This window comes from Oncorhynchus mykiss, chromosome 3 (genome assembly GCF_057628025.1).
Source record: "Oncorhynchus mykiss isolate SJ-2025 chromosome 3, ASM5762802v1, whole genome shotgun sequence".
Classification (NCBI taxonomy): Eukaryota; Metazoa; Chordata; class Actinopteri; order Salmoniformes; family Salmonidae; genus Oncorhynchus; species Oncorhynchus mykiss.
Genome location: NC_143024.1, coordinates 22,052,501 through 22,066,662, shown reverse-complemented (window position 1 = coordinate 22,066,662; position 14,162 = coordinate 22,052,501). Strand labels below are relative to the sequence as shown.

At 47.6% G+C, this 14,162-nt stretch overlaps 1 protein-coding gene across 1 annotated transcript in view; it reads right to left on the bottom strand.

Moving 5' to 3' along the window:
• Positions 1-5,837: 5,837 nt before the first annotated feature.
• The window catches only part of LOC118945770 (protein kinase C alpha type), a 39,911-nt gene continuing 31,586 nt past the window's right edge, over positions 5,838-14,162 (bottom strand). The window contains exons 15-17 of the mRNA XM_090230680.1: positions 13,923-14,030; positions 13,547-13,687; positions 5,838-9,459 (exon numbers count right to left, since the gene is read on the bottom strand). Coding sequence (XP_090086806.1) covers positions 9,298-9,459; positions 13,547-13,687; positions 13,923-14,030 — 411 coding nt within the window. The 3' untranslated portion in view covers positions 5,838-9,297. The remainder of the gene's footprint in view (positions 9,460-13,546; positions 13,688-13,922; positions 14,031-14,162) is intronic.

Genomic DNA, 14,162 nt, shown 5'->3' with positions numbered 1-14,162 from the left:
GGGGTAGAGAAAGACAGAGCTAGTGAGGAGGTGAGAGGCAGAGAAAGAGAGAGCTAGTGAGGAGGTGGGAGGCAGAAAAAGAGAGAGCTAGTGAGGTGGTGGGAGGCAGAGAAAGAGAGAGCTAGTGAGGAGGTGTGAGGCAGAGAAAGAGAGAGCTAGTGAGGAGGTGTGAGGCAGAGACAGAGAGAGCTAGTGAGGAGGTGGGAGGCAGAGACAGAGAGAGCTAGTGAGGAGGTGGGAGGCAGAGAAAGAGAGAGCTAGTGAGGATGTGGGAGGCAGAGAAAGAGAGAGCTAGTGAGGAGGTGGGAGGCAGAGACAGAGAGAGCTAGTGAGGAGGTGGGAGGCAGAGAAAGAGAGAGCTAGTGAGGAGGTGGGAGGCAGAGAAAGAGAGAGCTAGTGAGGAGGTGCGAGGCAGAGAAAGAGAGAGTTAGTGAGGAGGTGGGAGGCAGAGAAAGAGAGAGTTAGTGAGGAGGTGGGAGGCAGAGAAAGATAGAGCTAGTGAGGAGGTGGGAGGCAGAGACAGAGAGAGCAGGTGAGGAGGTGGGAGGCAGAGAAAGAGAGAGCTAGTGAGGAGGTGGGAGGCAGAGACAGAGAGAGCTAGTGAGGAGGTGGGAGGCAGAGAAAGAGAGAGTTAGTGAGGAGGTGGGACGCAGAGACAGAGAGAGCTAGTGAGGAGGTGGGAGGCAGAGAAAGAGAGAGCTAGTGAGGAGGTGCGAGGCAGAGAAAGAGAGAGCTAGTGAGGAGGTGGGAGGCAGAGAAAGAGAGAGCTAGTGAGGAGGTGGGAGGCAGAGAAAGAGAGAGTTAGTGAGGAGGTGGGAGGCAGAGAAAGAGAGAGCTATTGATGAGGTGGGAGGCAGAGACAGAGAGAGTAGGTGAGGAAGTGGGAGGCAGAGAAAGAGAGGGCAGGTGAGGAGGTGGGAGGCAGAGAAAGAGAGAGCTAGTGAGGAGGTGGGAGGCAGAGACAGAGAGAGTAGGTGAGGAAGTGGGAGGCAGAGAAAGAGAGGGCAGGTGAGGAGGTGGGAGGCAGAGAAAGAGAGAGCTAGTGAGGAGGTGGGAGGCAGAGACAGAGAGAGCAGGTGAGGAGGTGGGAGGCAGAGAAAGAGAGAGCTAGTGAGGAGGTGGGAGGCAGAGACAGAGAGAGCTAGTGAGGAGGTGGGAGGCAGAGAAAGAGAGAGCTAGTGAGGAGGTGGGAGGCAGAGAAAGAGAGAGTTAGTGAGGAGGTGGGAGGCAGAGAAAGAGAGAGCTAGTGAGGAGGTGGGAGGCAGAAAAAGAGAGAGCTAGTGAGGTGGTGGGAGGCAGAGAAAGAGAGAGCTAGTGAGGAGGTGTGAGGCAGAGACAGAGAGAGCTAGTGAGGAAGTGTGAGCCAGAGACAGAGAGAGCTAGTGAGGAGGTGGGAGGCAGAGACAGAGAGAGCTAGTGAGGAGGTGGGAGGCAGAGAAAGAGAGAGCTAGTGAGGAGGTGGGAGGCAGAGAAAGAGAGAGCTAGTGAGGAGGTGGGAGGCAGAGACAGAGAGAGCTAGTGAGGAGGTGGGAGGGAGAGAAAGAGAGAGCTAGTGAGGAGGTGGGAGGCAGAGAAAGAGAGAGCTAGTGAGGAGGTGGGAGGCAGAGACAGAGAGAGTAGGTGAGGAAGTGGGAGGCAGAGAAAGAGAGGGCAGGTGAGGAGGTGGGAGGCAGAGAAAGAGAGAGCTAGTGAGGAGGTGGGAGGCAGAGACAGAGAGAGTAGGTGAGGAAGTGGGAGGCAGAGAAAGAGAGGGCAGGTGAGGAGGTGGGAGGCAGAGAAAGAGAGAGCTAGTGAGGAGGTGGGAGGCAGAGACAGAGAGAGCAGGTGAGGAGGTGGGAGGCAGAGAAAGAGAGATCTAGTGAGGAGGTGGGAGGCAGAGACAGAGAGAGCTAGTGAGGAGGTGGGAGGCAGAGAAAGAGAGAGCTAGTGAGGAGGTGCGAGGCAGAGAAAGAGAGAGTTAGTGAGGAGGTGGGACGCAGAGACAGAGAGAGCTAGTGAGGAGGTGGGAGGCAGAGAAAGAGAGAGTTAGTGAGGAGGTGGGAGGCAGAGAAAGAGAGAGCTAGTGAGGAGGTGGGAGGCAGAGAAAGAGAGAGCTAGTGAGGAGGTGGGAGGCAGAGAAAGAGAGAGTTAGTGAGGAGGTGGGAGGCAGAGAAAGACAGAGCTATTGAGTAGGTGGGAGGCAGAGACAGAGAGAGTAGGTGAGGAAGTGGGAGGCAGAGAAAGAGAGAGCTAGTGAGGAGGTGGGAGGCAGAGACAGAGAGAGCTAGTGAGGAGGTGGGAGGCAGAGAAAGAGAGAGTTAGTGAGGAGGTGGGACGCAGAGACAGAGAGAGCTAGTGAGGAGGTGGGAGGCAGAGAAAGAGAGAGCTAGTGAGGAGGTGCGAGGCAGAGAAAGAGAGAGCTAGTGAGGAGGTGGGAGGCAGAGAAAGAGAGAGCTAGTGAGGAGGTGGGAGGCAGAGAAAGAGGGAGTTAGTGAGGAGGTGGGAGGCAGAGAAAGAGAGAGCTATTGATGAGGTGGGAGGCAGAGACAGAGAGAGTAGGTGAGGAAGTGGGAGGCAGAGAAAGAGAGGGCAGGTGAGGAGGTGGGAGGCAGAGAAAGAGAGAGCTAGTGAGGAGGTGGGAGGCAGAGACAGAGAGAGTAGGTGAGGAAGTGGGAGGCAGAGAAAGAGAGGGCAGGTGAGGAGGTGGGAGGCAGAGAAAGAGAGAGCTAGTGAGGAGGTGTGATGCAGAGACAGAGAGAGCAGGTGAGGAGGTGTGATGCAGAGACAGAGAGAGCAGGTGAGGAGGTGTGAGGCAGAGAAAGAGAGAGCTAGTGAGGAGGTGGGAGGCAGAGACAGAGAGAGCTAGTGAGGAGGTGGGAGGCAGAGAAAGAGAGAGCTAGTGAGGAGGTGGGAGGCAGAGAAAGAGAGAGTTAGTGAGGAGGTGGGAGGCAGAGAAAGAGAGAGCTGGTGAGGAGGTGGGAGGCAGAAAAAGAGAGAGCTAGTGAGGTGGTGGGAGGCAGAGAAAGAGAGAGCTAGTGAGGAGGTGCGAGGCAGAGAAAGAGAGAGCTAGTGAGGAGGTGGGAGGCAGAGAAAGAGAGAGCTAGTGAGGAGGTGGGAGGCAGAGAAAGAGGGAGTTAGTGAGGAGGTGGGAGGCAGAGAAAGAGAGAGCTATTGATGAGGTGGGAGGCAGAGACAGAGAGAGTAGGTGAGGAAGTGGGAGGCAGAGAAAGAGAGGGCAGGTGAGGAGGTGGGAGGCAGAGAAAGAGAGAGCTAGTGAGGAGGTGGGAGGCAGAGACAGAGAGAGTAGGTGAGGAAGTGGGAGGCAGAGAAAGAGAGGGCAGGTGAGGAGGTGGGAGGCAGAGAAAGAGAGAGCTAGTGAGGAGGTGTGATGCAGAGACAGAGAGAGCAGGTGAGGAGGTGTGAGGCAGAGAAAGAGAGAGCTAGTGAGGAGGTGGGAGGCAGAGACAGAGAGAGCTAGTGAGGAGGTGGGAGGCAGAGAAAGAGAGAGCTAGTGAGGAGGTGGGAGGCAGAGAAAGAGAGAGTTAGTGAGGAGGTGGGAGGCAGAGAAAGAGAGAGCTGGTGAGGAGGTGGGAGGCAGAAAAAGAGAGAGCTAGTGAGGTGGTGGGAGGCAGAGAAAGAGAGAGCTAGTGAGGAGGTGTGATGCAGAGAAAGAGAGAGCTAGTGAGGAGGTGTGAGGCAGAGACAGAGAGAGCTAGTGAGGAGGTGGGAGGCAGAGACAGAGAGAGCTAGTGAGGAGGTGGGAGGCAGAGAAAGAGAGAGCTAGTGAGGAGGTGGGAGGCAGAGAAAGAGAGAGCTAGTGAGGAGGTGGGAGGCAGAGACAGAGAGAGCTAGTGAGGAGGTGTGAGGCAGAGAAAGAGAGAGCTAGTGAGGAGGTGGGAGGCAGAGAAAGAGAGAGCTAGTGAGGAGGTGGGAGGCAGAGAAAGAGAGAGTTAGTGAGGAGGTGGGAGGCAGAGAAAGAGAGAGCTATTGAGGAGGTGGGAGGCAGAGACAGAGAGAGTAGGTGAGGAAGTGGGAGGCAGAGAAAGAGAGGGCAGGTGAGGAGGTGGGAGGCAGAGAAAGAGAGAGCTAGTGAGGAGGTGGGAGGCAGAGACAGAGAGAGCTAGTGAGGAGGTGGGAGGCAGAGACAGAGAGAGCAGGTGAGGAGGTGGGAGGCAGAGAAAGAGAGAGCTAGTGAGGAGGTGGGAGGCAGAGACAGAGAGAGCTAGTGAGGAGGTGGGAGGCAGAGAAAGAGAGAGCTAGTGAGGAGGTGCGAGGCAGAGATAGAGTTAGTGAGGAGGTGGGACGCAGAGACAGAGAGAGCTAGTGAGGAGGTGGGAGGCAGAGAAAGAGAGAGTTAGTGAGGAGGTGGGAGGCAGAGAAAGAGAGAGCTAGTGAGGAGGTGGGAGGCAGAGAAAGAGAGAGCTAGTGAGGAGGTGGGAGGCAGAGAAAGAGAGAGTTAGTGAGGAGGTGGGAGGCAGAGAAAGAGAGAGCTATTGAGGAGGTGGGAGGCAGAGACAGAGAGAGTAGGTGAGGAAGTGGGAGGCAGAGAAAGAGAGAGCTAGTGAGGAGGTGGGAGGCAGAGACAGAGAGAGTAGGTGAGGAAGTGGGAGGCAGAGAAAGAGAGGGCAGGTGAGGAGGTGGGAGGCAGAGAAAGAGAGAGCTAGTGAGGAGGTGGGAGGCAGAGACAGAGAGAGTAGGTGAGGAAGTGGGAGGCAGAGAAAGAGAGGGCAGGTGAGGAGGTGGGAGGCAGAGAAAGAGAGAGCTAGTGAGGAGGTGGGAGGCAGAGACAGAGAGAGCAGGTGAGGAGGTGGGAGGCAGAGAAAGAGAGAGCTAGTGAGGAGGTGGGAGGCAGAGACAGAGAGAGCTAGTGAGGAGGTGGGAGGCAGAGAAAGAGAGAGCTAGTGAGGAGGTGGGAGGCAGAGAAAGAGAGAGTTAGTGAGGAGGTGGGAGGCAGAGAAAGAGAGAGCTAGTGAGGAGGTGGGAGGCAGAAAAAGAGAGAGCTAGTGAGGTGGTGGGAGGCAGAGACAGAGAGAGCTAGTGAGGAGGTGTGAGGCAGAGAAAGAGAGAGCTAGTGAGGAGGTGTGAGGCAGAGACAGAGAGAGCTAGTGAGGAGGTGGGAGGCAGAGACAGAGAGAGCTAGTGAGGAGGTGGGAGGCAGAGAAAGAGAGAGCTAGTGAGGAGGTGGGAGGCAGAGAAAGAGAGAGCTAGTGAGGAGGTGGGACGCAGAGAAAGAGAGAGCTATTGAGGAGGTGGGAGGCAGAGACAGAGAGAGTAGGTGAGGAAGTGGGAGGCAGAGAAAGAAGAGCTAGTGAGGAGGTGGGAGGCAGAGACAGAGAGAGGATGGACAGAGAGTTAAAAGAGAGAGTGAGTGACAGAGGATGCAGGTAGAGGAAGAGAGAGAGGAGGGAGGTTGAGAGGGAGAGAAAGAAGTTGATGAGATTCTAATGTGAAGGTCAAATTGTTATAATACAGATCTCTATGGGGACATAGTACTCCCATCGTGATGGTGCGGGGTTGAGTGAAGGGGGGGCGGGGGGACAGCAGCGAGGGAAGGACGACGACAGGGAGTGAAATTGAGACACGGGGATGGTGGTTTTGCTGGTTCGACAACTACCACAGTACATTAAGAGGACCTTACATGTGGATGTGTGTGTGTGTGTGTGTGTGTGTGTGTGTGTGTGTGTGTGTGTGTGTGTGTGTGAAGATTGACGAAAGGCTTGGGAAAGAGGGTGTGATGGATTGCTGGTTAAGAGTGGAACCAGAACATGTTAGTACAGACAGTATGTTCATTACACACTATTACATGTTGACACTTTCATGATTCAGACATTTAGAGGCATAAACATTAGACAAAAGTATTTTTCAGACTTTCCAGTTCATTTTATTAGTATTTTTGATGTATTCCCAATACACAAAACATGAAATAACCCAACTAATAAATATACAGATAAATAATAAATGCATAGCTTTAAATCTTGTATGATTTTAATATCTACAACTAATAGATGTGAACTGTAGTAATCTATCTATCTATCTATCTATCTATCTATCTATCTATCTATCTATCTACACAAATCCCTTTCTGTTTGACCCTGAACCCAAACTGACCTTGGGTGATGATGACCACGCAAACCTGGTTGACCCTTTAAAGTAGCCGACAGTAACAGCTCTGAATTTGTCCTGCAGGTGATTTTATTTGTCCCCCAAGTTCATTATCTTATTGTGGACATTAAATACTAAAAACACCAGCAAGTCATCTCCAAGGGATTTTAAATGTGGAGATCTGTTCCAAAGTATTCCCTAATAGAGATACAGTATGTGATGGTATACAAATGTAAACACAACATAAAGAGAGGCCTAAGATAACAACATAGCATGGCAGCAACACATGACAACACAGCATGGTAGCAACACCACATGACAACAACATGGTAGCAACACATGACAACACAGCATGGTAGCAACACCACATGACAACACAGCATGATAACAACACATGACAACACAGCATGGTAGCAACACCACATGACAACAACATGGTAGCAACACAGCATGGTAGCAACACCACATGACAACAACATGGTAGCAACACATGACAACACAGCATGGTAGCAACACCACATGACAACAACATGGTAGCAACACATGACAACACAGCATGGTAGCAACACCACATGACAACAACATGGTAGCAACACAACATGATAGCAGCACATAACATGGTACAAACATTATTGGGCACAGACAACAGCACAAAGGGCAAGAAGGACTCTGTGTATAATTTCACCAGGATTACAATAGTTCACATGACTATGTTTTCATAAGTATACACATATTTGACTGTTTTTTCCTCACTAATAACTTAGACTAATTCCAGTGTAACAGACCATAATGGGGATCCTAGATGTAATATAAAACAGTCCAGAACTTTGCCTGGCAACACTCTCCAGGTCAAGTATATTTTAACAACAGAACAAGAATACGTCATGATTATGTTTCCATGTATTGACCTGTCCCACATTTTAACCTTATCAGTGGTGGATCAATGTCCTTACACAGCAAATTACTTTACAGTACAGTACAATATAGTACCTTACAATGTAGTACAGTACACTAGAGTATAGACCCGTACAGGGAATGTGACAACTAAGAATGAGGACTTGATCTAATCTCATTTAAATAAAACTAAACTACTTATGTAAATTAAAATCTACAAAAGTTGTAACAATATTACATGCTATCTCATATAAGATAACAATGTTAATATAAGATAACAACTTTAATCATAAAAAATTGGATGTAATAAATGTATCACTAGTCACTTTAAACTATGCCACCTTATATGATGTTTACATACCCTACATTACTCATCTCATATGTATATACTGTACTGTATACCATCTACTGCATCTTGCCTATGCCGTTCGGCCATCGCTCATCCATATATTTATATGTACATATTCTTATTCATTCCTTTACACTTGTGTGTAAAAGGTAGTTGTTGTGACATTGTTAGATTACTTGTTAGATATTACTGCATGGTCGGAACTAGAAGCACAAGCATTTCGCTACACTCACATTAACATCTGCTAACCATGTGTATGTGACCAATAAAATTGGATTTGATTTGATTTGTTATATGCTATATAAGCATATTATTAGTTGGGGCTTAACATGAAGCATTGTAGCTCACTGAATCCCAACTCTACTGAAAATGTCCTAACCATGCTACTTAACTCCTAACTCCTTACTACGTTTCCTTCGGAGATATTTCCTATGTTACTCCCTGTCACTCTGTCACTGGTTGGTGAACCTCAGCCAAAATGGCCACTGAGGTCCACATCGCATATTAAAACTGTCTTCTCCTCCTTTATCTCAGACATTCAGCTAGTCTCAGCAAGAAATGGAACAAAACCTTATGAGATGTATTTATTATGTCACTGGTTGGTGGACCTCAGCCAAAATGTCCACTGAATGCCACATCACATTATAAGGCCGTCCTCTCCTCATCTCAGATATCCTGGGTAGTCTCAGGTCACGTGTCTGATGTAGTGCCAACCCGGGTCAGTTAGCTCAGTTGGACCTGAGCTTTCACATTCAATTTGGGTTCAGGTCAAAGTGTCAAATCAGCAAGAAAATGAAGAAATATAGCAACTGATCTAGGAATAGAATGAGAGATGACAACGTGTCAGGCTGACAGGGCATAGCTGTGCAGTATGGAAACATCAATCAGATGGTTGACTTGGTAGTCCTCATATCTGGTGGAAAATATTTTATTTGTTGATGGAGATGGGAGAGTAAGTAATCATGTAGTTAATTAAAATAACCCTTAACCTCAGAACACAGGGTTAGATGGTTTCATTTTCAAGAATGGTTACCATTCACCTCAGGTCTAACGGTTAAAGTTAGGACTGGGGGCAGGTAGGGGAATCTGATCCCAGATCACTGATTAGGAGCAGCTTTTCTTCAAGCAGTAATATATAATGATTGATTTGATTTCTTACCCATCTTCTAGGTTTCTAGCTATATATCACAATTATATCATCAATGGATTGAAGTTCAATTGGAAACACAAAACAAGGAGCAATTTTTGGGTAATAATATAATAGAACAATGTAATAGAACACAATATGACATTACATGACACAATAAATACTGCTTTACATAATATCAGAGGTAATTAATTTCATAAGTAATAGATGATAAATGTGGCATATAGACAGCTCTAGCTGTATTTCTATGTAATAGATCTGATATTGATACTACAATAGCATGATACCATGTCATAAAATACATTTACCTTAACATCACTACAGATTTAAGTCAGATTCAGTGTCATCTTACGGTATCTGTTTGCAATTAACTGCATCATCTTTAAATAACAGTAATGTTGTTTTGTATGCATTGCATCAACTAAATGTGTTATTTGACTTTTACCGCTAATCTGCCCATTCATCCCTGTATCACACAGATTTTCCTCTGAAAAATAAGCCATGAACTCAGGCTCTAGAGTATAGCACAGAGGGAGAGTTATCTGTAGGTTGTGTATACTGATTGTTTGTGTTTAAATTGTGTGCTATTCTCTGTTTTTAACTTATTTTCTTTAGAAAATGACTGTTAGGCGGTGAGGGGAATGTGTGGGGAGCCCCCCCCCCCCCTCAGACAAAGAGGATAGAGAGAGACAGAGCTGCTCCCTTCAGACCAAGAGAAGAGGATAAAAATACAGAGAGCTGCCCCCTCCGAAAGAGCGGAGAGCAGAGCGAAATAGAGTCGTGCCCTTCAAAAAAGTGTGGGTGGAGAGAGACAGAGCTGCCCCCCTCAGATGGCAGTGAGGGTCGGGGGGGCGAGCTCAGGGTTAATGAAGGAGAAGCCCAGGAAGTCTTCCTGGTCAATGGCCGCCAGAACGTCAGGGTCAGAGGGTGTCAGCACGGACGGAGCCGCTGTGAAGAACTTGTCAAAGTTCTCCCCTTTCTTCCCACCCTGAGAGAGAGAGAGATTATTACACATAGAACACATATATACACGTGAAATAAAGGACTGAGAGAAAAATCAAACTCCTTCCAAACACACGGGCACACACATCCACACATTAATTATCTCTCTCCCTCTCCCTCCTTCTCTCTCCCTCAGGTGTACAGTGAAGCATGTCTGTCACGTTTGGTCCGTGTTCCCCTCAGCGTGTGACAGCTGCTCTGCTGGTTGATATGAATCTCATTTGGCTAATGACCCTGGCCTCTGACCCCAGAGCACATTCCGACACCTCACTGCCCACTCAGCCATTGGCTGGCACGGCCACAGACTGATAAGTGACAGGCTAATGATGGCATAGATTTGAATACGAGACAAGGGGGCGGGACCCCAGGGTGGGAGGGTCATGAATGTTATGACACTCTTGTCTGTTCCAGAATGCTCAAGGTCTATCTCTGAGAATGAGGGAGAAATGAGGAGATATATACTGTACACAGTATACGTATAGTGATGAGGGAGTGGGTGAAAAACTGACACGTGAGAAAGGCTGCCGTAGGCAGACCTGGCTCTCAAGAGAAGACAGGCTATGTGCACACTGAACACAAAATGAGGTGGAACTGAGCTGCACTTCCTAACCTCCTGCCAAATGTACGACCATATTAGTGACACGTATTTCCCTCAGATTACACAGACCCACCAAGAATTAGAAAACAAATCCAATTTTGGTAAACTCCCGTATGTGTATTGGGTGAAATACCAGAATGCTGTGTGCCATCACAGCAGCAAGGTTTGTGACCTGTTGCCACAAGAAAAGGGCAACCAGTGAAGAACAAACACAACTGTAAATACAACCTATATTTATGTTTATTTATTTTCCCTTTTGTACTATAACTATTTGCTGCACATTGTTACAACATTGTATATAGACATAATATGACATTTGAAATGTCTTTATTCTTTTGGAACTTTTTTGAGTGTAATGTTTACTGTTCAGTTTGTATCTATTTCACATGGTTTGGCAGTGTAATATATATGTTTCCCATGCCAATAAAGCCCCTAGAATTGAATTGAAAAAGGGATAGAAAGATAAACTATAGAGAAAGTTGAATACAAAAAGATGGACCGAGAGACAAAGGTTGAAATATTGAACCCCTGAGTGTTGTGAGGAGAGTCATTATGAAGAGAGGAGGAGGATTTAGAGACATGGAGAGGAAGACAGAGATAGATAACTCCTGTGGGATTTACTGACAGTTCTAGGTTTGAAGAGAGGCTCAAGAAAGCGGAATTTTAAGAGAGAGAGAGAGAGAGAGAGAGACGTAGGCTGAGAAAGAGGTAGAGAGAGAGAGAGAGAGAGATAAAAAGAGAGGCAGACAGTGAAAGAGGTAGAGAGAGAGAGATAGAAAGAGAGGCAGACAGAGAAAGAGGTAGAGAGAGACGTAGGCTGAGAAAGAGGTAGAGAGAGAGAGATAGAAAGAGAGGCAGACAGTGAAAGAGGTAGAGAGAGAGATAGAAAGAGAGGCAGACAGAGAAAGAGGTAGAGAGAGAGAGACGTAGGCAGAGAAAGAGGTAGAGAAAGAGAGATAGAAAGAGAGGCAGACAGAGAAAGAGGTAGAGAGAGAGAGATAGAAAGAGAGTGACATAGACAGAGAACGAGGTAGAGAAAGAGAGATAGAAAGAGAGTGACATAGACAGAGAAAGAGGTAGAGAGAGAGAGATAGAAAGAGAGGCAGACAGAGAAAGAGGTAGAGAGAGAGAGATAGAAAGAGAGGCAGACAGAGAAAGAGGTAGAGAGAGAGATAGAAAGAGAGGCAGACAGAGAAAGAGGTAGAGAGAGAGACGTAGGCAGAGAAAGAGGTAGAGAGAGAGAGATAGAAAGAGGCAGACAGAGACAGAGAAAGAGGTAGAGAGAGAGATAGAAAGAGAGGCAGACAGAGAAAGAGGTAGAGAGAGAGAGACGTAGACAGAGAAAGAGGTAGAGAGAGAGAGATAGAAAGAGAGGCAGACAGAGAAAGAGGTAGAGAGAGAGAGACGTAGGCAGAGAAAGAGGTAGAGAGAGAGATAGAAAGAGGCAGACGGAGACAGAGAAAGAGGTAGAGAGAGATAGAAAGAGAGGCAGACAGAGAAAGAGGTAGAGAGAGAGAGACGTTGGCAGAGAAAGAGGTAGAGAAAGAGAGATAGAAAGAGAGGCAGACAGAGAAAGAGGTAGAGAGAGAGAGATAGAAAGAGAGTGACATAGACAGAGAACGAGGTAGAGAAAGAGAGATAGAAAGAGAGTGACATAGACAGAGAAAGAGGTAGAGAGAGAAAGATAGAAAGAGAGGCAGACAGAGAAAGAGGTAGAGAGAGAGAGATAGAAAGAGAGGCAGACAGAGAAAGAGGTAGAGAGAGAGAGATAGAAAGAGAGGCAGACAGAGAAAGAGGTAGAGAGAGAGAGACGTAGGCAGAGAAAGAGGTAGAGAGAGAGAGATAGAAAGAGAGGCAGACAGAGGTAGAGAGAGAGAGATAGAAAGAGAGGCAGACAGAGAAAGAGGTAGAGAGAGAGAGACGTAGGCAGAGAAAGAGGTAGAGAGAGAGAGATAGAAAGAGGCAGACAGAGACAGAGAAAGAGGTAGAGAGAGAGATAGAAAGAGAGGCAGACAGAGAAAGAGGTAGAGAGAGAGAGACGTAGGCAGAGAAAGAGGTAGAGAGAGAGAGATAGAAAGAGAGGCAGACAGAGGTAGAGAGAGAGAGATAGAAAGAGAGGCAGACAGAGAAAGAGGTAGAGAGAGAGAGACGTAGGCAGAGAAAGAGGTAGAGAGAGAGAGATAGAAAGAGGCAGACAGAGACAGAGAAAGAGGTAGAGAGAGAGATAGAAAGAGAGGCAGACAGAGAAAGAGGTAGAGAGAGAGAGAGACGTAGACAGAGAAAGAGGTAGAGAGAGAGATAGAAAGAGACAGACAGAGACAGAGAAAGAGGTAGAGAGAGATAGAAAGAGAGGCAGACAGAGAAAGAGGTAGAGAGAGAGAGAGATAGAAAGAGAGTGACGTAGACAGAGAAAGAGGTAGAGAGAGAGATAGAAAGAGAGAGAGAGACAGAGAAAGAGGTAGAGAGAGAGAGAGATAGGAAGAGAGAGACAGACAGACAGAGAAAGAGGTAGAGAGAGAGAGAGATAGAAAGAGAGAGACAGACAGAGAAAGTGGTAGAGAGAGAGAGCTAGAAAGAGAGGCAGACAGAGAAAGAGGTAGAGAGAGAGAGATAGAAAGAGAGGCAGACAGAGAAAGAGGTAGAGAGAGAGAGATAGAAAGAGAGAGACAGAGAAAGAGGTAGAGAGAGAGAGATAGAAAGAGAGAGACAGACAGAGAAAGAGATAGAGAGAGAGAGATAGAAAGAGACAGACAGAGAAAGAGGTAGATTAAGAGAGATAGAAAGAGAGAGAGACAGAGAAAGAGGTAGAGAGAGAGAGATAGAAAGAGAGAGACAGACAGAGAAAGAGGTAGAGAGAGAGAGATAGAAAGAGAGAGACAGACAGAGAAAGAGATAGAGAGATAGACATAGAAAGAGAGACAGACAGAGAAAGCGGTAGAGAGAGAGAGATAGAATGAGAGAAAGAATAGAGGAGGTAGAGGTAGAGGTAGAGAGAGAATATAGGAGGTAGAGGTAGAGGAAGAGGTAGAGAGAAAATAGAGGAACTAGAGGTAGAGGAAGAGGTAGAGAGACAATAGAGGAGGTAGAGGGAGAGGTAGAGAGAGAATAGAGGAACTAGAGGAAGAGCTAGAGGTAGAGAGAGAATAGAGGAGGTAGAGGTAGAGGTAGAGAGAGAATAGAGGAACTAGAGGAAGAGGTAGAGGTAGAGAGAGAATAGAGGAGGTAGAGGTAGAGGAAGAGGTAGAGAGAGAATAGAGGAGGTAGAGGTAAAGAGAGAATAGAAGAGGTAGAGGAAGAGGTAGAGAGAGAATAGAGGTGGTAGAGGAAGAGGTAGAGGTAGAGAGAGAATAGAGGAGGTAGAGGTAGATGAAGAGGTAGAGAGAGATTAGAGCAGGTAGAGGAAGAGGTAGAGAGTGATTAGAGCAGGTAGAGGAAGAGGTAGAGAGAGAATAGAACAGGTAGAGTAGAGACTAACAGTTCTGGGTTTGAAGGGAGGCTGTATCTCCATTCTCTCCAGTCGGTCCCAGTCCATCCAACGGAAGAAGTGATGCTCCCGTATCTCTTTCTCCCCCTCCTCCCCTCCGCCCAGTCGCTTCGCTGGGTGCTTGGTCAAGAGCTGGGCACAGTGGAGAGGAAGAAAGAAGAAGAGTGTGAAAATGGAGGAAAAAGGAGAGAAGGAGAGATAGAAAAGAGGTCGAGAGCAATAGAACGATGGAGCGTTGTCTTGAAATCTCGTTCTTGCAGAGCTGCAAGGTTAGTATGCTGCACGTTCCACTATGTTGACTTAAAAATGACATGGTGAGATATGCCTTCTTGAGGGGACTAAGTGAATTGAATAGGATATAGATTACCCCCTTGCAGATGGCGACGGCCTCACGGGACAGACTCTTGGGATAGGAGACACTCTGCTCCATGATGGACTGAAATAACTCCTCCTCATCAACACCATCAAAGGGAGGCTGGGAGGGGAGGACAGAGAGAGTTGAGGGGGGTGAGAGAGTATGGAGGGGAGAAGGAGGAATGCAGAGGGAGAGAGGGAGGATGGGAGGGGAGGAAAGTGGAGGACAGGGAGAGTTGAGGGGGGTGAGAGA